The 24,685-nt window shown below is 39.0% G+C and overlaps 1 protein-coding gene across 2 annotated transcripts in view; it reads left to right on the forward strand.

Annotated features, from left to right (window-relative positions):
• The window catches only part of RPAP3 (RNA polymerase II associated protein 3), a 1,123,208-nt gene that overhangs the window by 111,193 nt on the left and 987,330 nt on the right, over window positions 1-24,685 (forward strand). For both annotated transcript variants that reach the window (XM_044078821.1, XM_044078820.1), the window contains exon 3: window positions 14,840-14,983. In XM_044078821.1, coding sequence (XP_043934756.1) covers window positions 14,840-14,983 — 144 coding nt within the window. The remainder of the gene's footprint in view (window positions 1-14,839; window positions 14,984-24,685) is intronic.

The following is a 24,685-nucleotide window of genomic DNA, read 5'->3' on the forward strand; positions in this document are numbered from 1 at the left end:
CTTTTTCTTTCTTTTTTTTTTTTTTATCTAGTTAGCAAACATTATTTAATTACTTTAGTATCATTTATGTGAGATTATATATGACGACAAATAGATATTACTTAGTTTATAAGTATTGTTCCTTTCGAATCTAATGGTTTGATTCAAAAACCCATGTGTCACTTTTTGGTTAACTGTGTTTTAGTTTAAACAACCAGTATGTTAAACTTGATATTAACCTTTCCGAAACGTTATGATTAATGAATATAGGTGTAATCATCTTACATTCTTAGCCATTGAGGAATTAAGTACCTGAATCTGTGTTATACTGGTACCGAGGCCTGAAATGCTAAAAACTTAACACTGTTTCTCTAGGATCTAGTAAGCTATTATTAGAGTGATTATGCAATGGTTACCATATATATAAACAATAAAGTCTTACATTTGCTCCTAGAGCAAAGGGTAGCTATATATACACAAATGAAGGCTGCGTTAAATGGATATATTTTCTATGAACACAGTTGTATTAATTTGAGAACATGTATTTAGTAATATCTTAGAATATTACTATTAACAAGTAGTATGAAGACATATTTGAGACTAACAGCAAAGTCCAGATATCTTTTATTTTGTTTTTTGTCTGACTCATTTAATTCAGTATAATAAGTAGAGATGTAGACGATAAGTAGTGTTTGTTAGGGAATGAGTAGGATAGGCTTTGTAGAATTAGTAGTAGTTTATACAGGTCCACTATATTTTACATATTTATACGCTAGCTTCGATGTTATGTACTTGCCAATGATACTAATTAATGTAATCCCGAACTATGTTAAGGACCTCTTTAATTCCTGGTCCAGGGGTTTAGTGGGTAGGCACTGGAAGGAGACAGGAATTCTAGAATGCTTTCATAAATTACACATACTAAAAACTCAACCATATCTATCATATTGTCCCAGATTTTTAAAATACTTTCATAAAACAAAACTTTGAGAATGTGGGAAATAGATTCATGGAATATTATGGGAATCCAGAACTTGAAAAAGAGAAAACAGTTTCTTCATTTATTTCTACAAGCTAAGGCATTTTTCATACTACTTCAGGAAACACATATGACCAATGATCAATGGACAGAAATAAAAAAGAAAAAATGGATAAGATAAATAATAGCCTCTGAAGGAAAAACGAATAGTGCTGGATTTGCGATAATTATTAAAAACCAATACCAGGACAAAATTATAGAATATAAAACGGACAAAGAAGGAAGATGGTGCTATGTGATTCTCTCGGCAACACTATATGGTAAAACCCATTATTCTTCTCAATATATATGCACCTTGTAATAATCAACATTCTTTCTTTGCCTCACTCTGTCCTATTTTAAATCAACATAATAACCACTACATCATCATAGGAGGGGACTGGAATGCTTATCAAAATCCTAAACTGGATAAATCAAGCCAACAAAGAACATAAATAGTCAAGCGGCTTTAACATTAAGTGAACTTAAGTATGACTTTAATTTATATGATCCCTTCAAATATTCTAATAACGCTCTTAATTCTAACAATTTTACATTTTATTCAAGCTGTCATAAAATGTGGTCTGGAATAGACTTTTTTCTAATTTCCGAAGCACTGATCAATCTTGACCCCTCAGTATCTATTCATGCTAGTTACCTATCCGATCATTCTAAAATTGCATTAGGTTTTACTAATGATTCTGGAAACATTTTATCACAGAAGGGATATAATTGGTCTTTAAATCCAAATCTATTAAACAAAAGGGAAATAATTCAGGAAATCCAGGACATTCTCAAATCTCTACTAGTTAAGATGGACGAACACCAGCATGCACCTGATATTGAATGGGCGGCAACGAAAGCACAGATGAGAGGTATTTTCTTTCAAAAAGCCTCTTATTATAAAAAAATTCAACTCGGAGAAGAACAAACGTTGGAGTCTAAAATTAAAACACTAGATCAAGAACTAATGCAGAATCATAACTCACAAACAGAAACAGAACTTTTAAAATGTCAGAAGGATCTTTTTCTGATCCAAAGTAATAGATTGTCATTTCATGAAACCAAAATAATGGAAAGTTACGCTAATAATGGAAAGTTACGCTAATCATATACAAACTCCGTCAAGGGCTTTAGCAAGAATTATTAACCAATCTAAATCACCCTCTCAAATTCCGGCATTATATTACAAAAACAAAACCTATACGAAATATAATGATATTATTAACATTTTTTAATTGATATACACCCAAATTTATGGGGATCAAAGTGAATCACCTACAAATGAAAATTATAGAGACTTCCTACAAAAGATTAATTTCCCAAAATTGACGAGAATCTTCAGAGAGATTTAATACAACCAATTTCTATGGAGGAAATAACAACAACAATTAAAAATTTGAAATCCCACAAAGCCCTGGGCCCAGATGGCCTTATAGCAGAATTCTATAAAACGTTTGGCAATACGATTGTTAAAATATTATCATATACATTAAACTTTATAATGAATAACAAAATCAATGACTTACATTTCAATGCATTCAAAACAATTCTTATACCTAAAGAAAATTTGGATCTTCAAAACCCAGACAATTATAGACCTATATCACTTTTAAACATTGATACTAAAATTCTGACCTCTATTTTAGCTACCAGACTGAAGAAAATAACTAATTTAATCATTTCTAATGAACAAACTGGATTTTTAACTGCTAGGCAAGCTAGTGACAACACCTTAACACTTCATACTTGAATCTCTTATGCCAATCAAAAGAATTTAAATATGTATGCCCTCATTATTGATGCACAAAAGGCCTTCGATAGAGTTAACATAAAATTTCTATTTAACATTTTACCCTATTTTAATATACCTCAAGAATTCATCCTAACATTACAAACATTATATAATAACTCCTATGCAACTTTATATATAAATAAAATGTTTTCTCAAAGAATTCAAATCAGGAACGGTACCCGTCAAGGTTGTCCTCTGCCCCCTATACTATTTAATTTATATTTAGAACCTTTATTTCTGCATATTAAACAAAATGTATACCATAATGCCCCAATAATCTACGGTACCAAGATCTCTATGGCAGCTTTTGCAGATGATCTTAATATATATTGTACATCAGTCTCTGATACCAAAAAATACTATCTGCTGTCGAAGACTTTGCATTAATATCAAACTATAAAATAAACCTTAAAAAAAAACAGTACATTTCCTTTGAAAACACCTAAACCCTTTTCACTTTTACCTTTGATAGGGCAAGTAAAATCTGAAGTAAAGATTAAATATTTAGGAATCACATTCTCCACAGATAAGGACTTCTATCGCAATAATTTTAAACTAAACTGGGAACAAATTTTATTTGATCTAAGTAGATGGAATAACCTGAAATTACCTACATTAGCAAAGGTCTCAATTATAAAAATGAATGTCTTACCCAGATTATTATATATCTTTAGATCCACTCAAGTGTTAATCCCCAAGAAATTTTTTAAACAAATCCACATCGAACTTGCTAAATTTATATGGGAACCAAGGAAAACTAGAATATCATACGATAATTTGATGACCCCGAAAAAGGTGGATTAGATTTACCCGACTTTGGAAATTATTATTTAATTATAAATGTCAATAGAATTTTAAGAATAGCTAACTATGACATACAAAATAATAATTGGTCCCCTAACTGGATAAGATTGGGTTACAAACATGCCGAACATTTGAACATCAATCCCAAAGCTTTACCCTTTCTAAACAGAGATATCATTAAAACATATGCTCTAATGGAACGTATAAAACTTTATATAACATTATTACAAAATCTCTTTAGATCATTAAATCTATTTCAATATATGATGATCTTACAACCCTTTCATAGAAACCCTAACCTGAGAATCAATAATCAACGTATAGACTTAAAAAAACTTCCCACTTATAATGAACTTAACTCTACAAGATATATACCCATATCTGAATTATTCTGCCCACGATCACAAGAAATGAATCTCCCCAAATCATATTGAGGCAGATTAAAGAATTATCTATTAGCTACTTTAAAGACTTAACTGTTAAGAGAACTTAATGAAATGTACCTCAATATGGCAAGCTCTATCCCAAACTACCAAATATATAACATCCACTTATAAACTGATAAAAGACATCAAATATCAAGACCGCCTTCTCGTATCGAATTATTAAAAATAAAAACTACCATTGGTTGAGGAAAGTAAATTCATAAATGCAATTAAATTAACAGCAAAATCAATCTCCCTCCAAAAGCTAACATTCACCCAACTCATGATATTCAATAATGCCTACTACACACGCCTTAGCTTGTATAAATTCAACTCCAAGAATTCTCCAAAGTGCCTATTGTAAAGATGAAACTGCTGACCTCTTACATATGTTTTGGAGTTGCAAGTGTATATATAAACTTTGGAATGCCCTAAAGCTACAACTACAAAAGATGGGGTATCAAAATTCAACGTTGTCTTGGGAATTTATGATATTACACATTCCTCCAAATAATATACCGAGATCCCAGATGATTATACTTATGAATATTTTCCTATTAATGAAGCTCTATATAGCTACAAATTGGCTGAACACAACTCAAACTTCTTGGGAAAATTTTAAGATCTTAGCGATAAAACACATATTAGCCCACAAATGTGTTATCAATAGCCAAAGTAAACATCCAAATAATCTAAAGATTTGGGAACAAATTTTTAACATTATATTAGCTTAATGCACCGAAATCAGGAAACCCCATTGTTATTTATAGTATAAAACATAACCTTTGTAAGAACCATATTATTTCAAGATGTTATCTTTGCACAGAATAATTATTTATATATATGTTATTTTAATTGTGAAAGCATTCATGTAAATAATGTATAAATCTTGTTACAATGTTGATAGAAGAGTTGTTCGGAAATTACCTCTGTATTTCCCTGTTAAATGTTTGTATGAACAAGTGAAAAATAATAAAGAATTATTATTGAAAAAAAAAATTAACTAGTGCCACCTGCTGGCCCCCTTTAAAATAACAATAATAAAATTAATGTTTGAGCCAAGACAATTTGAACTGAAAAAAAAAACTTTACAAAATTCTCGTGCATACATACTTATGTCGTGCCAATCGCAAAAATTTAGAATACCTGCATAGAGGTGCATTTAGAATACCTGCATAGAGGTGTTCACAATTTCTGAATCGGCTAACTAAAAATAATAAATAACATGTTAACTTCCTAATTAAAATTCCAAATTGATTTTATTGTACACATATTAAAAACTGTAATTAAATTAATATTTGCATATTAAATAATATGTTAATAAATCGCTATGTAAAATTCCTGAGTAAAATATTAAGTAGTAAAATGCTTTTATAAAATTTAATTGGGGTCAAATCATTGGTAGTCAAACTGTCTAATAAATATTCTCATAGACAATAAAAGTGAATTTAATTATTAAAGTGTATCCAGTTGCATTGGGGTCAAATCATCTTGGGTCAGACTGTCCTGCTTCCTGTGGGCAACATACACTTTCTGCAGGAGAAGCTGCACTATGAGAGGCATACTAGATGTGGAAGCAGAGGCTCCCTGATAAATGCTACAGTCTACAAATAGACATCACATAATTAACCCAGTGAGAAGTTGTTTAAAAAGGACCGTAGGAAATGTGGACAGTAGACGAGTAGGCAATGAATAAGGGAAGTACTCCGACAGGGATAAGTCTCTTAGGAGTATTTGAATTGCCCAGAAACCTTGTGCGCAAGATGGAGTTTTGGCAAGTTAGACAAAAATCCAGTTCATCAGTTGAGGTCACTGTAAAAGAGGCTAGCTGTTGACCACAGACTATACTGACCTTGCAGTCGAAATCTATTTATATTAGTACCTTGATTGCAGGGGACAACTTTCCTGCATGTGGGAGTATGGGAGGGGCTTTGTTCCACACAGAAAGTTCAGGTTTATCTAAGTACTTATCATTAAGCACTATATATCAAAGAAACCACAAATTAAATGTGTTGTCTGCATTATTTCTGTCACTATTTGCAAGTCTTGGTAAGGCAGAACACGGTTAAGTAATGACTGAATTATAAAATAATTGGAGTAGAGTAAATGAAAAGATAGCTCAGACAGATAGGTCTTCAGGGATCTTTCTGAAACCACCAAGCTAGTAGGTTTGAGGTAAGTAGATAAATGAACGAGTTCCAGAGGACATGAGCTACACCTTTGGAACTGCCAGCAAGACCCATTGTAAAAGAGTAGAGTATACAGACTGGAAGGTTTGGTACCACCAGCTGTTTTAGATGGTAAGGACCCATATTGTCATGAACCAACTAAATAAAGAGCAGAACCTTAGAGGCGAGGTGGAATTACATGATGGTAATGATAGGTGCCAGACATTAGTTGGGGATTGAAGTTTTAAAGTAAATTTCAATGTGGATAGCATCAGAGTTGCTCAACTCAGTAGTAGAAGTCTTAACAATAAATTTTGTGATGTAACAGATTCAAGGTTTCACTGTAAGTAAAGCACTCCATTTATACCCTGCTTCAGAATCAATCATGTATTTAAACCTTTTGGAAACTGTGGGGAAGTATCAGTATTTGTCAGACTCCAGTTCCTCTAGATAGGCTTCCTGTAACCCACCAACATTAATTTCTACACTTATACTCTTAAGTAAGACAAATTGTTATTTCTTAGTCTGCTGTAGCTCACCTTCCATGTCCCCAGAGAACCATGAAAAATTTTTAAATGTGCTTACTGACCTATCCATAACTAAAAATATCTTTAGAATTTGCGACTTAGGCGAATCATTAATTAATTGGCACACCTATACCACAAAGTGGGTATGCCTAAAGATTCATGGATTTAGTTAAATCCTGGCTTTCTTATACAAGTAGTTAATCAGCTCACTTGGGGGTCTTCCCAACCTTATCATCACTGAAATTGCAGCTACTTGTCATTCTCCTGTGGTATCCTCATATTTAGTTAAATCTCATCACAGACCAGTAATCTTGTCCTTGCATAGCAAGCACCCCTAAATTCAAGGACTTTAAAAAGACAAACCTGTTAAAGCTGTATGATGAGCTTCAGCTACAAGATTTCCAGCCCCTGCACCCCACCCCCACATGTAGCATCACCGGTCTCACGTGCCACTGCCAGTGAATTTTACTCTTGTCTAACAAACAACATAAACGACATGCTCTCTGTCAGAAACAAATGTACTGAGAACTGAAACAAAGGCACCTTGGAAGAGTGACAGCATTAATAAGCTGTATAATGAAAAAAAAATTAAGACCCATAATAAATCCTACTGTACCTGCATTAAATATTCTATTAGAGGGAATATCAAAGCAGAATATAAATTTAAATCAATTAAATTTAATTTGATTAAAAGATCTAAAAACCACAACCGTAGAAACCAAAACCTAATACCTTTGAATATAGCTCTAGCAATTCCTTAACTTTCAACCCTGCATACAAAACATGCATTAAAAATCAACTCCCTGTTATTCTGGGAAAGCAAAATATCTCTCTATCTTTCTAAGCCAGCCAAGACTGCTGTAGACAAAGGAATGGTCTTTGTTCAACTAAATACAGATTAACTGTAGTAGCTAAACTTTCAAAGAAAAATACTCCCACCATGCAAATCATCTCAGGTAAAATCTGCTGCTTTATCACTAACTCTCCTCCAAAAGAATACCACTGCCTGACTGCCCAAAGTCAAATGGCTCCCAGTACTAAAGAGAACATCCCACGGTCTCACGTGCCACTGCCAGTGAATTTTACTCTTGTCTAACAAACAACATAAACGACATGCTCTCTGTCAGAAACAAATGTACTGAGAACTGAAACAAAGGCACCTTGGAAGAGTGACAGCATTAATAAGCTGTATAATGAAAAAAAAAATTAAGACCCATAATAAATCCTACTGTACCTGCATTAAATATTCTATTAGAGGGAATATCAAAGCAGAATATAAATTTAAATCAATTAAATTTAATTTGATTAAAAGATCTAAAAACCACAACCGTAGAAACCAAAACCTAATACCTTTGAATATAGCTCTAGCAATTCCTTAACTTTCAACCCTGCATACAAAACATGCATTAAAAATCAACTCCCTGTTATTCTGGGAAAGCAAAATATCTCTCTATCTTTCTAAGCCAGCCAAGACTGCTGTAGACAAAGGAATGGTCTTTGTTCAACTAAATACAGATTAACTGTAGTAGCTAAACTTTCAAAGAAAAATACTCCCACCATGCAAATCATCTCAGGTAAAATCTGCTGCTTTATCACTAACTCTCCTCCAAAAGAATACCACTGCCTGACTGCCCAAAGTCAAATGGCTCCCAGTACTAAAGAGAACATCCCTCCATCAAGACTTGCTGCTGCACAAAACCCTATCCCCAGAAACATCTTCCCCTCTCACAAATAAACTTGTCACTAAAACCCCTTCATATAATCTCAGAAACTTGTGACAAAATAAGCCAACTCTACAGGCTCCAAAAACAAAACTCTATTGCACAGACGATGCATTCTTCAGTCTGGCTCCTGATCTATGAGACTCCATTTCTGTCACACTGAAAGACTTTTAATCATACTTAGACTTCAGACATTCGAAGAAAAAGTATATTTCTTTACCCTGTTACAGTGCAGATACCCTCAGATGGGATGCATTACATAGTCTCTGCATGTTTATCATTTAGTCAGTGTTGAAATAGCCTTAGCTACATGGATTATATCCTGCTAATGTTATAACCGCCGTCCAGTTTCCAAAACTTAAGTGCATCTTCCACGCACCCAAACTCGTAACCAGCTTGAGCAGAACTGAAAAAAGTATCATCATTCGAGCATCTATTGTTATGGTAAGCTTGCTTACAGTATTGTACTTTAAAACTCCATTAATATTATTTCACTTGCCACCCCCTTAAGCAGATCATTATCTTATCTTCCTCCCCTAGCTCTCTACCTTCTCTCCTCCCTGCTGCTCTGCATTCATCACTTACTATATTCCTTATCAGAATAACTATATTCCTTATCAGAATAACTCCTGGATGTTTATTTACACACTGTCTTTATTGACAACATTGCAACTCTGTAATAGTATGCAATTTTGTTCATATTTTCTGTATTTGATTATCTGTATTGTCGCTATACTTAGCTGTCTGTTTATCTTGTCATATATGATGTACGTGTGTGTGTGTGTAATTCAACTAAATTTCAAACTTTCAAAACCTCAAATTGCTTATGGTTAAGACTATAAGATCGAAGTTTTGAAACTTCGAAAATTAAATAAAGAAAAAATAAAAACAAAAAAACATTTTTTTTTTTTTTTTTTTTTTTTTTACGTTTTGAAGGGGGCAAGCCCCCATGCACCCACTGCTAATTAAATATACAAACTTTGCGATTGCACTACAGTGAGGAAACCGGTAAATATATACTGTTCAACACTGTACAGCGATCTCCAGTTAAACTGTTTGAACTTTCAAAATTTTGATTTTGAGGTTTTGAAGGTTCGAAATTTAGATGTGGACCAATGTGTGTATAGATATGTGTATAATGTATGTGTGTGTGTGTAAAACTTGAGAATTTGCTTATCTACAAGTTCTTTTTTTATTGTAAAAATGTTTTTCTGTTATTTTATGTCATTGTATTCACCCAGGCAGTGCCTGCAAATTGTCCAAAGTGATCGGTGCACTATGATGATAAATAAACCACAGAAATGTACATATATGTGTATGTAAATAAATAAGCACCTGAAATCAAAGATAACTATGAAATAATGCTTTAACTGTTTCAGATGATTGAAGTAGCATTTAACGTTACTCTGTTTTTTTTCATAATAGTATGCTGACCTCACTAAAGACCCTAAAGATATTGCTGATATACTTACAGAATAATGTAGAGCCAGCTTCACATAAAAAATGATCATTGAAGTTCTACAAATTCCCTAGCCCCTCGCTAAAAAAAAAAAGAGTTATGGTACATGTACTTCACTCTTAAAGCTAAATACTACCTCTGTGAATACCAACAATATACCTGTTTTTATTTTTTTTTATCAACAACGTGATACATTCCCTCTATGAACCCCTACTGAAACTGTTTAACTTAAGCATAGCCATGGAGCATATTCCTGAGGTATAGAAAATAGGCAGCATAATGTCACTCCATAAAGGGAACCCCACCTTTGAGCCCAGGAACTGTAGATCCATCAGCCTAGCACACTTGATCTGCAAAGGCACAGAACATATTAAATCTGATTTCATTTCATGAACTCCAATATTCCTATCCCCCTACCTCAACACCTCACTGAAAAATGCCAGCAGTGAAATGAAGAGCATTATTGGAAAATATAAAGCAGAATGCAGCCATAAGTTTACCACAGATACCAAAGGAATCTGTTCATCTTTCTTCAGCTATGTCAGAAAATTAAGGAATAATGTCCAACAATGCACTGAGCTCCTCCATAATGTGACACACTGTGATACCAATGATATAGCCAGTATATTGGTAGACAAATTTAGTTGTCATTTTACAACACCTATCCACATTGTTGCCCTCATCATCCCTGAAAATTTAGTTTCCCATGAAATCACCTTGGAACAGGTCTTAGAATCCGTGTCGAAGTCTAAAAGTAATACTTCCATGGGACAAGCCAACATTACCAGGTTGCATTCTCATCAGTGTCAAATAAGCAGTGTCTGAGCATCTACTTAAGGTGTTCAACCTCAACCTATCTTCAGGGATTGTGCCTGATGCCTGGCAAATATCCAGTGTGGCTCCAGTACACAAGGGTGGCCCCTCTATAGGCCCATCACCTTCACCAGCCTTTTGTGCAAAACCATAGAACATATAGGATAGGTCATTTATGCAGACATAGGCAAATTAACTGAGTTAGACCCGTCTCAGTTTGGTTTTGTGAAGGGAGCTCCTGCCTTCTGAACCTGATAAGCTTATTTGAAAAGGTTACACAGGCTGTGGACAGTGGTCACTGTGTACACACTCCTTATTTTGACCTGGCTAAGGCTTTTGATACAATTTGACATGCTGGAATTATTGAAAAAAAATATGGGGTGTCACAGGGATCCATACTAGGCCCTCTCCTGTTTGTCCTTCATTTTGCAGTCATTCAATCCAGTATCCCAGAAGTGTGGTTGATGACTGCAGGCTGGGTACTGCTACCCACTCATCCATTGATACTAAACAGCTCTAGCAAGGTTTGGAATATGGCTATACCTCAGGTGCTGAAAAAGGTATAATATCAAATGCAAAACGGTAGTCTAGTATGTTCTGCAAAATATGTGCTCCCACCTCATATGTTATAAATGGTATGCCAGACAGAGACAGTTGTAAGAGACTTTGGTACATATTTGGACATTCTCTCTCATTTAATCATCATGTTTCCACTATAGACAAGACATTCTTGTATCTGGCTTAGTTAATTGCCAAGGAAATGTCTTCAAGAGCCAAAGTAGTCATCCTACCCTGAATTCTTCCCTTATCAGACACATGATTAAATACAGTGCTCCTTTGGTATGTGCAAATTCAAGGCTATTGCTCAGTGGGAAAGCCCCCCCCACAAAGATTTCTAACCCAGAAAATTAAATGTGTTAAATTCTTCAACTATCCCAAAAAAGTAGCATGACTCTCCTTGTATTCAGCAGAGTACCAGCTACTCTGAAGTGACCTTTATCCAACAATGATCCAATTCTGTTTGACCTGTTTCTTAGCAAAAACAGTGCCTCTACAAACACCAACACTAGAGATCTAAATCTATAACAAAACAGTACTCACTGTAGCAATAAGTTCCTAACACAGCATATTCCCAGCCTGTGGAATAAGTTGCCACTACAGGTCAAGCAAGTACCACTTTTGCTACCTTTAAAGCTAGTCTTAATGACTGAATTTACACTAGGCTTATCATGTAAGGAGTTAAAAATACCAAGACAAATTACCCAATAGGTAAAAAACTAATAAAACATGCACAATGTTGAAAAAACGGACCAAGCCACACTCCAGCAAATTTAATGTAGCTCCACGAAGTAGGCACTTTCACCATCCACAAACGGCTTCATCAAAGTTAGTAGGAGCCATTTAACAAAGACCATTTATTCAAAAAACAATTACTCTAACCACCAGTAGTATTCAAATATATCATCTTAAAGCTGCATACATAAAAAACATTCATATCATACAACTGACAAAATAAAATGCATGTATAATCATGCATAATACTAATCACTATCAAACTAAAAATGTGTGTGTGTGTGTGTGTGTGTGTGTGTGTGTGTGTGTGTACATATATATATATATATATATATATATATAGTATAAAACTGCCAAGTGTATTAAATCTAATTTAAGTTTGCTTGCTCTTTGTTTCAAAACTGGCCTAATGGATATATAGTCATTTAAACCAGATATCATGTAAGGAGTTGCCCGATTTTGGTAGGCAAGCAGTGTTAAGTGCTGGATATCTCTAGGCTTGTTATGGTCCCCTTGATTACCTGCCTAGTATTTCTACATTCCTATAATAATAGTAATAAAACGTATTGTTTTAGAAGTACAGCAGTAGAGTTTTGTCAAAGAAAGATCATGTCTCTTTAATTTAGTGAGCTTCTTCAAGGAAGTCACTGAAGCTGTAGAGAGCAGCCAGGCAGTTTGTACAGCATGCCTTGATCTGATCAAAGCCTTTGACACTATTCTTCATGCTCAAATTTTAAATAAGCTTAAAGGCCTAAAAGTAGACCCTTTTGTAGTAAGATGGATAGCAGACTGATCAATCTTTAGAATCCACATAGTTAAAGTATCGGGTGCCACTGCCGAATGCAAAAAGATAACTAGTGACTTTGATAAGGGCTCAGTACTGGCACAATTTTTGTTTGTTGTTTGCTTCTTAGATAAGCAGACTGCTAAAACAAGCATATGGCTAACTAAATTTGCATGTGACTGAAAGCTGGGCATCATCATCATTTGCTTGGCACCTGATACCATTTTGCTACACCATGGGTTAAACCACACAGATCGGTGGTATATTAGAAATGGGCTTAAATTAAATGCAAAGATGTGTGGAATTGTCACATTTGATAAACATAGCTCAGCAGTAAATTGCAGTATAGACAGCACCACACACTAGAGTGATATGGTCATCAGGACTGTTGGCACCTTTGTAGACTAATTCCTGTCCTTTGAACACCATATAGCAGTAGCAGTCAGGAAATCCTTTTTATCTAGCTCAACTCATAACTAAAAGTATAAGCAATCACATAAGAAATTACCCTTTTTAATATGTATCTATCCAGTGTGTCATGCAGCTAGAAAGATCCCAGGGGTTCTTAACTAAAAAGATCAGTAGACTAAAGATCCTCCACTACCAAGATCATCTTAAAGTTCTATTCCTCTACTCTTGTCTCTCACACAGTCCTGCAAGGTGATTTATATCTAGCTTTCTGTGCTGTTACCTTTCCAGCTGTCCATGTCTTCACAAACAGTAAAACTGAAGACTTGACTCTCCATCAACAAACAACTGGTAAAAGCTGGAGAGCTCAACATATTACTTGGTGCTTTCCATATTTCAGGAGTAATCTCCCATTGCATTTAAAACAGAGCAATCACTCCACTATCTTTAAGGAATATCTTGAGGATTAGATAGGCACTTGTAAATTTTTCTCTGGCCTGACTAGTTTTGCTCCCCTTGAGGCAGGAGGTACAGTATGACCGTGGGTGTTGTCAAGGTGATTATGGACCAAGGACTGACTCTTTTCTGTAAACTCTGACTTTGTGTATCTATGCAGTAGTTATAGGCTGTGAGTGTCTGACTCTGACAGCGCCCAGGTACAGAAAATGTCAGTAATCCAGGTGACAAGAAACCAGGACATGCATAGTTACTGTCAGTAATTAGATGCTTATTGCAGACAGTGTTCCTTAGTTGTGAGGATGAAGATGGTAAAATTCAAAGAAAGCTGCAGAAATTGCATAAAGCACTCGGCAGTAGATCACATACCTGATTGCAACAGCTCAGTGAGATGAATAGGAAACCATATTTAAACTTGCAACACAGGGGAAAAATGGAAAATCCAGTATGTGGGGCTTGGTTTGTGTAATAAATATAGTGCCTAGTTGTACTGTATACTTAGGGAATTTGGTTCAGGACTTCCGGCTTCATCAATTTTGCCAAAATCCATTTCCCAAAGTTTCAGTATAAGGTATTTCATTTATTACAAATTAAACCGTAATGGCTGCTTGCCATTCAAAAACATGCATACTGATTGGACAGCCCAACCAGTGTGCCCATTATAAGTAAAGTTAAAGCTAAAGTACCATTGAGCAGCCAGACTTTTCTGTTGGAATATGTTATGGAAGGTAGAGCAAAATACAAGAAAAATCAAGTATGTTGTGCAGAAATAAAGAAACAGAAACATACTTGATTTTCCTTGTATTTCTGCTCCCCCAGACTGTTGGTTTTGCATGCAGCTTCCCCAGAGAGATGACTGTCCATGTTATGACTGGTGCTTGCATATCAAAGGAGTGAGATAGCAGTCTGTGTATCACTCAGGCTGTCAACATTTGAAAAACCTTCTCATAAACCTTTCTGAAATCGGAGCGAATCTGCAAACATTTTGTTAGGAGAAAATGTTTCTGTTGTACATGTCTTTGTAATTATCATACTTAGTGCACTTGCCTTTATTCTTTTGTTTGTTTGCTGTCATTATTTTACTAGCAGTATTTGAAGCTTTTATAAATGTTTTTCTTTGGTCAAAATAACATGGAAAAAAAGAGTTCACATTATTTTGTACTGTAATGGTGTATTCATTTATTTGCAGGAATTGCCACCAGTTCGCAATAAGGATTTTAAGAAAACAAAGAAGCACAAAATTAAATCACGTAATAAGGATTCCCTGAATGGTGCAAAGAAAGCATCAAGAATAAAATCATGGGATTATAAAGCTTGGGACAGACTTGATGTGGTATAATGTTTTATTTTTTGAATATCTGAAAAATAGTTTTGATTTTAAAATAGTGCATGATTTTTTAAGACACACAAAATAAGAGTATTTAATGCGTGTTGGGCTGAAATTATGAAACCTGTCAGAATCTTTGTTGTATGTTTATATTGAGATGTCACCACAGATCTTCAGGGCAAGGCTCCCTTTTGCATAGTAGCGCCACCTGATGATGTCCTTCATGGATGCATCTGCAGTCATAACAAGTGGGTTGTCCTGTCGTCAGGCAGCCCTGCAGTCGGCCGGATTCCAAAGTCCGGGTCCAGCTTCGGCTGATGTCGCACTCCACCCGACGTCATCTCTGTTGGTCTTCGGGTATATAAGCATCAGCCGACGCCATTTTCCTCAGTCTTTCTTGCCGCGTGGCGCCCGAAGCAGAAGCTGTTCGCAAGTGCCGGTCGGTCGGATCCAGAGATTACTTCTACCGAATACTACTTCGAAGACTTCTAAAGCTAAGTACCCCGTTGGGGACTCTTTCTTGCCTCAGCCGATGTCAGAAAAAGTTAACAATTGTTTAACCTGTGAGAAACAAATACCTCATAAAGATTTCCACTCTTACTGTCTGCCTTGTTTAGGCCCAGCCCACGACGTAGCAGCCTGTTCGCCTGTGCCTCTTTCAACCGGCGACGCTTAGGCGTCGGTCGGAGTTTGCAGAACAGTTTTGGTTCTGATTTTGCGTACATTATGCCGTCGGATCCTCCGACTACCCAATCTACCAAAAAGCGCAAAGATAAAGACCGACACTCGCGGTCCGCGGTTTCGGCCGAAACCACGGTAAAGCAAACCGCGAGTGCCTCGGTTTCGGCTGAAACCGAGAAAACTGATCAAAGTACAGCTGAACCTATTCTTACAACTGAGGCCCCTGCTACAACTCTTGAATCGACCTCAGAAATTTTACCCACTACGGTGGTTGACTTATCAGACACCATCCCCTTGGATGTCTCTACCCCAGCACGTGGTGCTGCTAGGCCTCCAGCAGCCATGTCCATTAAGGCCTTCGCCAGGGCTAAAGCAGCCAAGACTACTAAAACAGTGCCTGTTAAACCCCCCACATCCAGGCCCTCTTCTAGTTCTCAAATGCTTTCTTTGGCAGAAGATTTAATTTCTTTAATTAGAGGATCTCAATCTCACCCAGACAGGGCCTCTCAGCCCCAGAGAAGAGACCTAGGGCAGAGCCCCTGAGCCAGTGTCTTCTGATGATTCTGCTGATGAATCAGACATAACTGACCAGCCAGAGGCTCCCTTCTCCAATTTTGAAGATTCTGATGCTGAAGAATCCATTCCAGCTGCTTCCCCACCAGAAGAATTCTCCTTTGGGGAAACCTTGCATGCCATGCGAGAACAGTTCCAATGGCAGCAACAGGATTTTTCAGACTCCAGAAAAGACTTAGGACCTTTCTGCACCTCCCACAGCACAGGCCCTTAGCTATACCTCCTGTTCTCTCTGTGGTGGATGATGCTTTCAATGATGTTTGCTCCGCTCCAGATTCTTTACCCCAGCCCCTGCCAAACCAGACAGATTTTACAGGGTGCCAGATACTCATCACCACCTTTACAAGGCCCCACTTGCAGACCCAGAAACTATATCCCAGGGTCCCAAGGCAGTAGCGCGACCACAGCTAAAACCCTATTCCTTCTGAAAGGGAAGCAAGGTAATTAGACAGATGGGGTAAAAGGTCTACACTTCAGCTACTCTCTCAGCTAGAGCTTTAAACTGTCAGTTTCACATGATACAATACCAAGAGTTTATGCTTGATCAGTTAACTAAAAACTTACCACTGATGAATCTCTTGATACGAAATATGTATTAGAGATGGTAAATAACATACAACAGGTTAGCAACCATTCCTTAAAATGTGGCTATGATGCACTGGAGGCTTCATTTAGATCAGCCATGACAGGCACAGTGATAAGAAGGCATGCATGGCTAAAGGAACAAGCTTTACGGATCATGTTAAAGCTAAGTTGCTAGATGCTCCTATGGACAAGACAAGTTTGTTTGGTACACCTGCCCAGCAGGTTATGAAGAAAATGGAAGAGAAGGCAAAATCTGTTCAAACTGTTAAAGATTTCTTGCAGGTTCAACCCCAAGGTTTAGCAGGAACTGGCCTGCCAAAAATTGGTCCTTTCCTGACTCCACAAAATTTCAAAGGGGCAGGAATAGGCGTTCCAGAGGCAGAAACCAATCCAGAGGAGGTGTCTACAGAGGCGACAGTGGCAAGGTAACAACAGAGGCACAGACACAGCCACTGCCACTACATCAGCACAACCACAGTGACTTAATCCTAAATCCGCCTACCAGGAACAAATAGCAGCTCCTCTAGGCGGAAAGTTAACCTTATTTTCAAAGAACTGGCACTACATAACAAAAGACAAGTGGATTTTACAAACCATAGATCAAGGTTACGGTTTCACTTCCACACTTTACCAGTCAAAAGAGGAATGCCAAATCTACCTCCAAATCAAAAACAGAGGCTCTACGCCAGATAATGGAGTTAGCAAACATGAGAGCTGTGGAAAGAGTGCCAACAGCAGAACAAGGAAAGGGTTCTATTCCAGACTATTCCTAGTTCCAAGAAAGGAAAAAGTTGGAGACCAATTCTCGACCTGTCCACCTTAAATACATACATCATTGTCCCAAAATTCAAAATGCTGACCCTACAGCAACTTCTTCCCATGCTGGGCAAGGAGTCTTGGCTGGTAACTCTAGATCTCAAGGAGGCATTCCTGCACGTCCCCATTCGACCAATCTGCAGAAGATACCTCAGATTTCTTGCAGGATCAGAGCACTATCAATTCTCAGCATTGCCCTTTGGCTTATCTACTGCCCAGAGTATTCACAAAATGCCTGGCATCAGTAATCGCCCATTGCAGACTACAGGGAATTCAAATTTACCCATACCTGGACGACTGCCTGCTACAAGGGGACAACAAAAGCAAGCTGACAACAGATTTACAAAGGGTCATTTACTTGCTACAAGGACTGGGATACACAGTCAATTTACAAAAGTCAAGGCTGATACCATCCCAAACAAGGACATTCTTGGGCTGAATTGGACACAGTACAACAAATGGCATTCCTGACTACAGAAAAACAAAAGAACTTCCTCTTTACTTCTTGGCACTAACAAAACTGAACAAGTTAACAGCAAGAAAAGTTCTGCAGGCCTTGGGCTTCATAGCATCATGCATAATCTTGGTCCCATTTGCCAGACTACATATGAGGAAACTACAGTGGTACCTAAAGAATTTATGGTCCCAACACAGACACAGTCTAGAAACAGAAATCCCACTAATTCCATGCTTAAAACAGGAGTTCCTATGGTGGGCTCAGGCAGGCCAGTCAAACCCAGGCCTACCCTTTCGCAGATGTCAACCAAGCCAGACCATCACAACAGACGCTTCAGACCTAGGATGGGGGGCCCACATGCTGGACAAATGCGTGCAAGGATTGTGGACACAGGATCAACTTCACCTGCACATCAATCTAAAAGAAATGCTGGCAGTAAAACTGGCAATCCAAAAGTTCAAACCATTTCTCAAGAGGGCCAGTTGATGATAAGGACAGACAACACCACAGTCATGTGGTACATCAACAAACAGGGAGGCACTCATTCATACCCCTATGCAGAATGACCTTGGAGCTGTGGACCCTGGCACTCAGCTACAACATTCAGTTACAGGCAATATTTGTACCGGGAAAGACAATACTCTAGCAGACATATTAAGCAGAACTACGGATGCCCACGAATGGAAGCTGCACCCGGACATCTTCAAGACCATCTCAAAGAAATGGGGAATGCCACAGATAGACCTATTCGCATCACCTCTCAATCACCAGCTCAAAAATTCTGCACAAGGACATTCCACCCACTAGCATGGAAAGTGGACTCACTCTCCTTCAACTGGAAAGGCCTAACAGCATATGCATTCCCACCTCTTCCTTTGATACACAAGGTACTACTAAAAATCAAGGAAGAACGTCCAAGGATAATCCTGATAGCTCCAAACTGGCCAAGACAACACTGGTACCCACTACTGAAGAGCATGTCTTGGAACAATATGTGGCCAATACCCCTGATGCCTTTGATGTTAACTCAGAACAACTACAGCATCATACATCCAAACCTAAAAACGCTGCAACTGACTGCATGGAACATCACATAGCAGCAGCTAATCCAGAACTTTCCCAAAGAGTTAAAGACATTATTCTTGAAGCGCAGACCTTCAACAAGAAGGAACTATGCTGGAAAATGGAAAAGGTTTGTCATTTGGAGTACGGAAAGAGGAAAAGATGTGTCAAACATAGATATGCCTAACATTCTGGAGTATCTGGCCGAACTTCTTCATTCAGGCCTGTCCTACTCCTCCATCAAGATACATGCATCAGCTATTTCAGCAGAATGCAGCTTTGATCCACCTGTTTTTCACCCTTTGCTCAGGCAGTTCCTCAGAGGAATCAAGAATGTAAAACCTCCAAGGAAACCACCATTACCAGCTTGGGATTTAAACTTTGTGCTAGAAAAGTTGACACTATCACCCTTTGAACCAGCAGCAACAGCAGACCTACAACACCTGTCATGGAAAACTGCTTTCCTACTAGCAATTACTTCAGCAAGGAGGGTTTCAGAACTTCAGGCTTTAATGGCAGTGCAACCCTTCCTAATCTTCCACCAAGATAGAGTGTCCATGAGGACTAATCCTACATTTATGCCCAAGGTGGTATCCAGAGTGTCTTTAAACCAGGCAATCCACCTACCTACCTTCTTTCCCAACCCACAAAACAGAGGGGAAAAGAATACTGCATACCTTGGATGTACATAGACAGCTACGCTACTACTTGGACAGAACAAAAAATAGCAGAAAGACTGACCAACTTTTTGTAGCCTATGCAACAGGAAGGGAAGGAAAAGCTATTTCCAAACAGACAATCTCCAAATGGATAGGAAATTGCATACGATACTGTTACTCCTTCCATGGAAAACCAATTCCACAGAACATAAGACCTCATTCTACAAGGGCAACAGCCACTACCACAGCCTTCTTACGAGGAGTGGCAACCAAAGACATTATTGAGGCGGCTACTTGGACCTCCGTGCATACATTTGCCAAGCATTATAATTTGCCTCTATATTCCAGATCCCGAGCAGGGTTTGCCACTGCTGTACTGCAAGGGATCCTAAACACACCATAATCTACTTTTATCCTCCTCCCTAGTTGGCTATGGTATTCTACCCACTTGTTATGACTGCAGATGCATCCATGAAGGACATAGTACAGTTTTGTACCTACCATAAATGTAGATGTCCGAACTGGATAGCATCTGCAGTCAGGATTACCCTCCCTCCTTCCCTCTGTGGTACTCCTAGGGTGTTTACCCTCCTAATAGCTAGCTGTTGGGGGTCTTTATGGTGTATTTGTTTGTATATATGTACATATATGCTTATTGTTGTGTTTACCTCTATCTATTTGGAAACATTGGCATCTATCCAAATTTTAGCCTGCAAGAGGGCTACTGGCATCTGGGGCAAGAAACACTGAGGAAAATGGCGTCGGCTGATGCTTATATACCCGAAGACCAACAGAGATGACGTCGGGTGGAGTGCGACATCAGCCGAAGCCGGACCCGGACTTTGGAATCCGGCCGACTGCAGGGCTGCCTGACGACAGGACAACCCACTTGTTATGACTGCAGATGCTATCCAGTTCGGACATCTACATTTATGGTAGGTACAAAACTGTACTTTCTTCATACCACATTGCTGCAGTCCTAACACTTGGGTAGTCCGCTGTCCCAGTCGGCCCGAATACCAAAGTATATGGCTGACGTCGGTCAAGGCGCATTAGTCTGACGTCAGGACGTCAGGGTACAAATGCGCATGACCGACGTCATATCCTCAGTCTTTTTTGCCGCATGGTCCGATGCAGAAGCAGTTTTGCAAGTGCAGGTTGGCGTTCTGAGATTTTCCGAAGTCGGAGTTTCAGACCGAATCCAAGTTGGCTAAGTACCCGTTGGGGAATATTTTGTTTTTCTTGCTTCAGTATTTTACCGGATGTCAGAAAAGTGAATAACTGTATTTCTTGTGGGAAACAGATACCTCATAGGGATTACCATACCTTGTGTATACCTTGCTTAGGGCCTGAGCACGACGTTGTTGGCTGTCGCTCTTGTGCTAGATTTAACAAACGCACTATAAAGAGAAGATTAGATTGTGCCAGGTTAGTTTTGGGAAGCGGTGTAATTATAAAATGCCGTCGGATGCTCCGGCCCGCTTCAAAAAGCGCAAGGACAAAACAGCAAAGCCTAGGCTGGAAGAACCGTCCGTACGGACGTCGGTTCTTTAGAGGGCTCGGTGGAGCCAGGGGTTCAGCCAGAAATTTCTTTGGAATCCCAGGAGAGACTTTATTACTGCAAGATGTGACCTCTCAGGAGGTAGGCCTGGCGGAAGGGGCTTCTCAGGTAGCTGTTCTTCCCTCCCTTCCTAAGGTGGTTAGGCCCTCCCTGCTGTTTCCAAGGCTTCTCCCAGGGGCAGGCCAGGTTTTGTTTCAGGTGTTACCCCTAGTTCTTCAGGGTCTGTACCTAAGAAGCATATGCTTAAGATGGCAGAAGATTTGATTACAATGATTAGAGGTTCTATGCCCCCTCCTGATAAGAGGCCTAGGGTGGAACCTGAGCTTGGGAGTTTTGAGCAGTGTTCGGATGCTTCTGAGTCTTCGGCTGAAGACTTGCAGGAGTATTCCCCTTACTCTGATTCTGATGTAGAGGATTCTACTCCTTCTGCTTCTCCTCCTGAGGATTTTTCATTTTCAGAGACTCTTCATTCCATGAGGGAGCATTTTAAATGGGAAGGTCAGGATTTCTCTGATTCCAGGAAAAGGCTTAGGGAATTTTTGTTTCTACCCCAGCATAGGCCTTTAGCTATACCTCCTGTTCTGGATGTGGTGGAGGATGTTTTTGCAGAGGCTTCTCTGAACCCTGACTCTTTGCCTCCTGCTCCAGTTAAACCGGATAGATATTATAGGGTGCCTGAAGCTCATAAGTATCTTTTTAAGAGTCCTAGGGCAGACCCAGAAACTGTTTCACAGGGGCCTAAAGGTGTTAAGGCTTCTGTTGTTAAAAATCCTGTTCCTCCAGATAAAGAGGCAAGGGCTTTGGATAGATGGGGTAAGAAAGTGTATACTTCTTCCACTTTGGCCATGAGAGCTTTGAATTGCCAGTTTCATATGTTGAAATACCAAAATTATCTCCTTTCACAATTAAAGTCTGAGGTAGATGCTTTGGCGGAAGGTATTGAGTGTAAAGAGTTGCAGGATTTAGTTCATGTTTCTGAACAGGTGGGTAAACATTCTTTGCAATGTGGTTTTGATGCTGTGCAGGCCTCTTCGAGGGTGGCTGCCACTGGTTCGGTTCTTCGCAGGCACGCCTGGTTGAGGGATCAGAATTTAGCTGAGCATGTGAAAACAAGGATTTTAGATGCTCCTTTACAATCTGATGTGTTGTTTGGTTCGCCTGTGGAAGCAGTTCTAAAGAAAATGGAAGACAAGGCTAAGTCTATGCAGACTGTTAAAGATTTTTTGCAGGTTCAGCCTCCGAAGTTTAGTAGAAATTGGCCTACCAAGGGGTGGACATATCCTGCTTATGATTCCCAGTCTAGGGGTAGGTCTAGACGTGGTAGAGGCAGAGCTCAAGGTTCTTTTAGGCCTAGAACAGGAGTTCACCTGCTCAGTCTTCTGGTGAGGGCAGGGGTCAGTCCTTTCGTAAACAGACCCAATGACCTGCCTTTTCAGCTGCCAGAATCTTCTCGTCTGGCAGCACCTTTGGGAGGAAGGTTGGCACTTTTCAAAGAAAACTGGAGTTTAATTACCCAAGACAGATGGGTATTGGATATCATTCACCACGGTTACAGGTTTTATTTCCATACCTTGCCTCCTTTCAAAGGCATGCCAGACATTCCTCCTCAACAAAGGAAAGAGGCTCACAAGCAAATTTCTCTGTTGCTCCAAATAGGGGCCATTCAGCCGGTTCCTGTGCCAGAAAGGGGCCTAGGATTTTATTCTCGCCTGTTCCTAGTACCAAAAAAGGGGAACACGTGGAGACCAATTTTGGATCTGTCTATCCTCAACACTTATCTAGACATTCCCAAGTTCAAAATGTTGACGTTACAACAGCTTTTACCTCTGCTGGGCAAAGATCACTGGATGGTAACTTTGGATCTCAAGGAAGCTTACCTTCATGTTCCTATCAGACTAATTTGCAGGAAGTATCTGCGTTTTCGAGCTGGGAATTCTCATTATCAGTTCTCTGCATTGCCCTTTGGCTTATCTACTGCCCAGAGTATTCACAAAGGTTCTGGCTCCAGTGATAGCTTTCTTCAGGCTAAAAGGAATACAAATCTATCCTTATTTGGACGATTGCCTGATTCTGGCTCAAGGAAGGGACGTGCTTCTTCAGCATTTGGAATATGTGATAGCAGTGCTAAGATGCCTAGGGTATTCTGTGAACGAAATAAAGTCCAGTCTAGTACCCTCTCAAGACATGTGCTTTCTGGGTGTGAGACTGAATACAGCAACCCAGATGGCCTTTTAACCCCGGACAAACAAAAGAATCTTTCTCTTTACTTCCATCAACTATCTCATCAGTCCGGGCTGACTGCAAGGACAGTCCTTCAAGCCTTAGGGTTCATGGCATCTTGTATTCTGGTACTTCCCAATGCCAAACTGCATATGAGGAAGCTACAATGGTATCTCAAAATGTATGGACACAGCACTGCCAGGATTTGGACACTGTCATTCAAATAATACCTTGCATTCAAAAGGAATTTTTGTGGTGGGCTCAGGAATGTCACCTAAACAAGGGACTCTCTGTGACCCGGCCAGAGGCGAGTCAGATTCTTCGACAGATGCCTCAGACACAGCTTGGGGAGCTCATCTGAATGGAAAGTGGATACAAGACAAGTGGCCTGCCAGACTGCAGCATCTACATATCAACATGAAGGAGATGTTAGCAGTCCAGTTTGCATTACTGGCTTTCAAGGATTTACTTCTTCCAGGGCAGGTGTTGATTCTAACAGACAACACAACTGTCATGTGGTACATCAACAAACAAGGGGGAACACATTCTTATCCTCTATGCAGGCAAGCAATGATTTTGTGGGAGACTGCGTTAAGCTTGCAGCTGAATCTTCAAGCAAGGTTTCTGCCAGGAGCACAGAACTCCTTAGCAGATGTGTTAAGCAGGCAAATCATGGATCCCCACGAGTGGAAACTGGATCTTCATGTATTTCAGACATTGACAGTGTCATGGGGAACTCCAGACATAGATCTGTTCGCTTCTCCACTAAACCACCAGCTGCCAAAGTTTTGCACGAAAAGGTTTCATCACACAGCCTGGAAAGTGGATGCTCTTTCTTTCAGTTTATAAAAATCTTCATGTGTATGCCTTTCCACCTCTGCCTCTCCTCCCAAAGGTACTTCTAAAGGTCAGACAAGACAAGCCAAGGATGATTTTAATAGCTCCAGATTGGCCTCGGCAGCACTGGTACCCATTGCTGAGGAGTCTGGTAAAGAAGCCTCCATGGCCCTTACCTTTGATTCCACACCTATTGTCTCAGAAGGACGGGCATCTACTCAATGTCAAGCTTCACTCTCTTCATCTAACAGCCTGGC

The sequence above is a fragment of the Protopterus annectens genome, chromosome 7.part1 (assembly GCF_019279795.1).
Source record: "Protopterus annectens isolate FY-2018-M chromosome 7.part1, PAN1.0, whole genome shotgun sequence".
NCBI classification, from domain to species: domain Eukaryota; kingdom Metazoa; phylum Chordata; order Ceratodontiformes; family Protopteridae; genus Protopterus; species Protopterus annectens.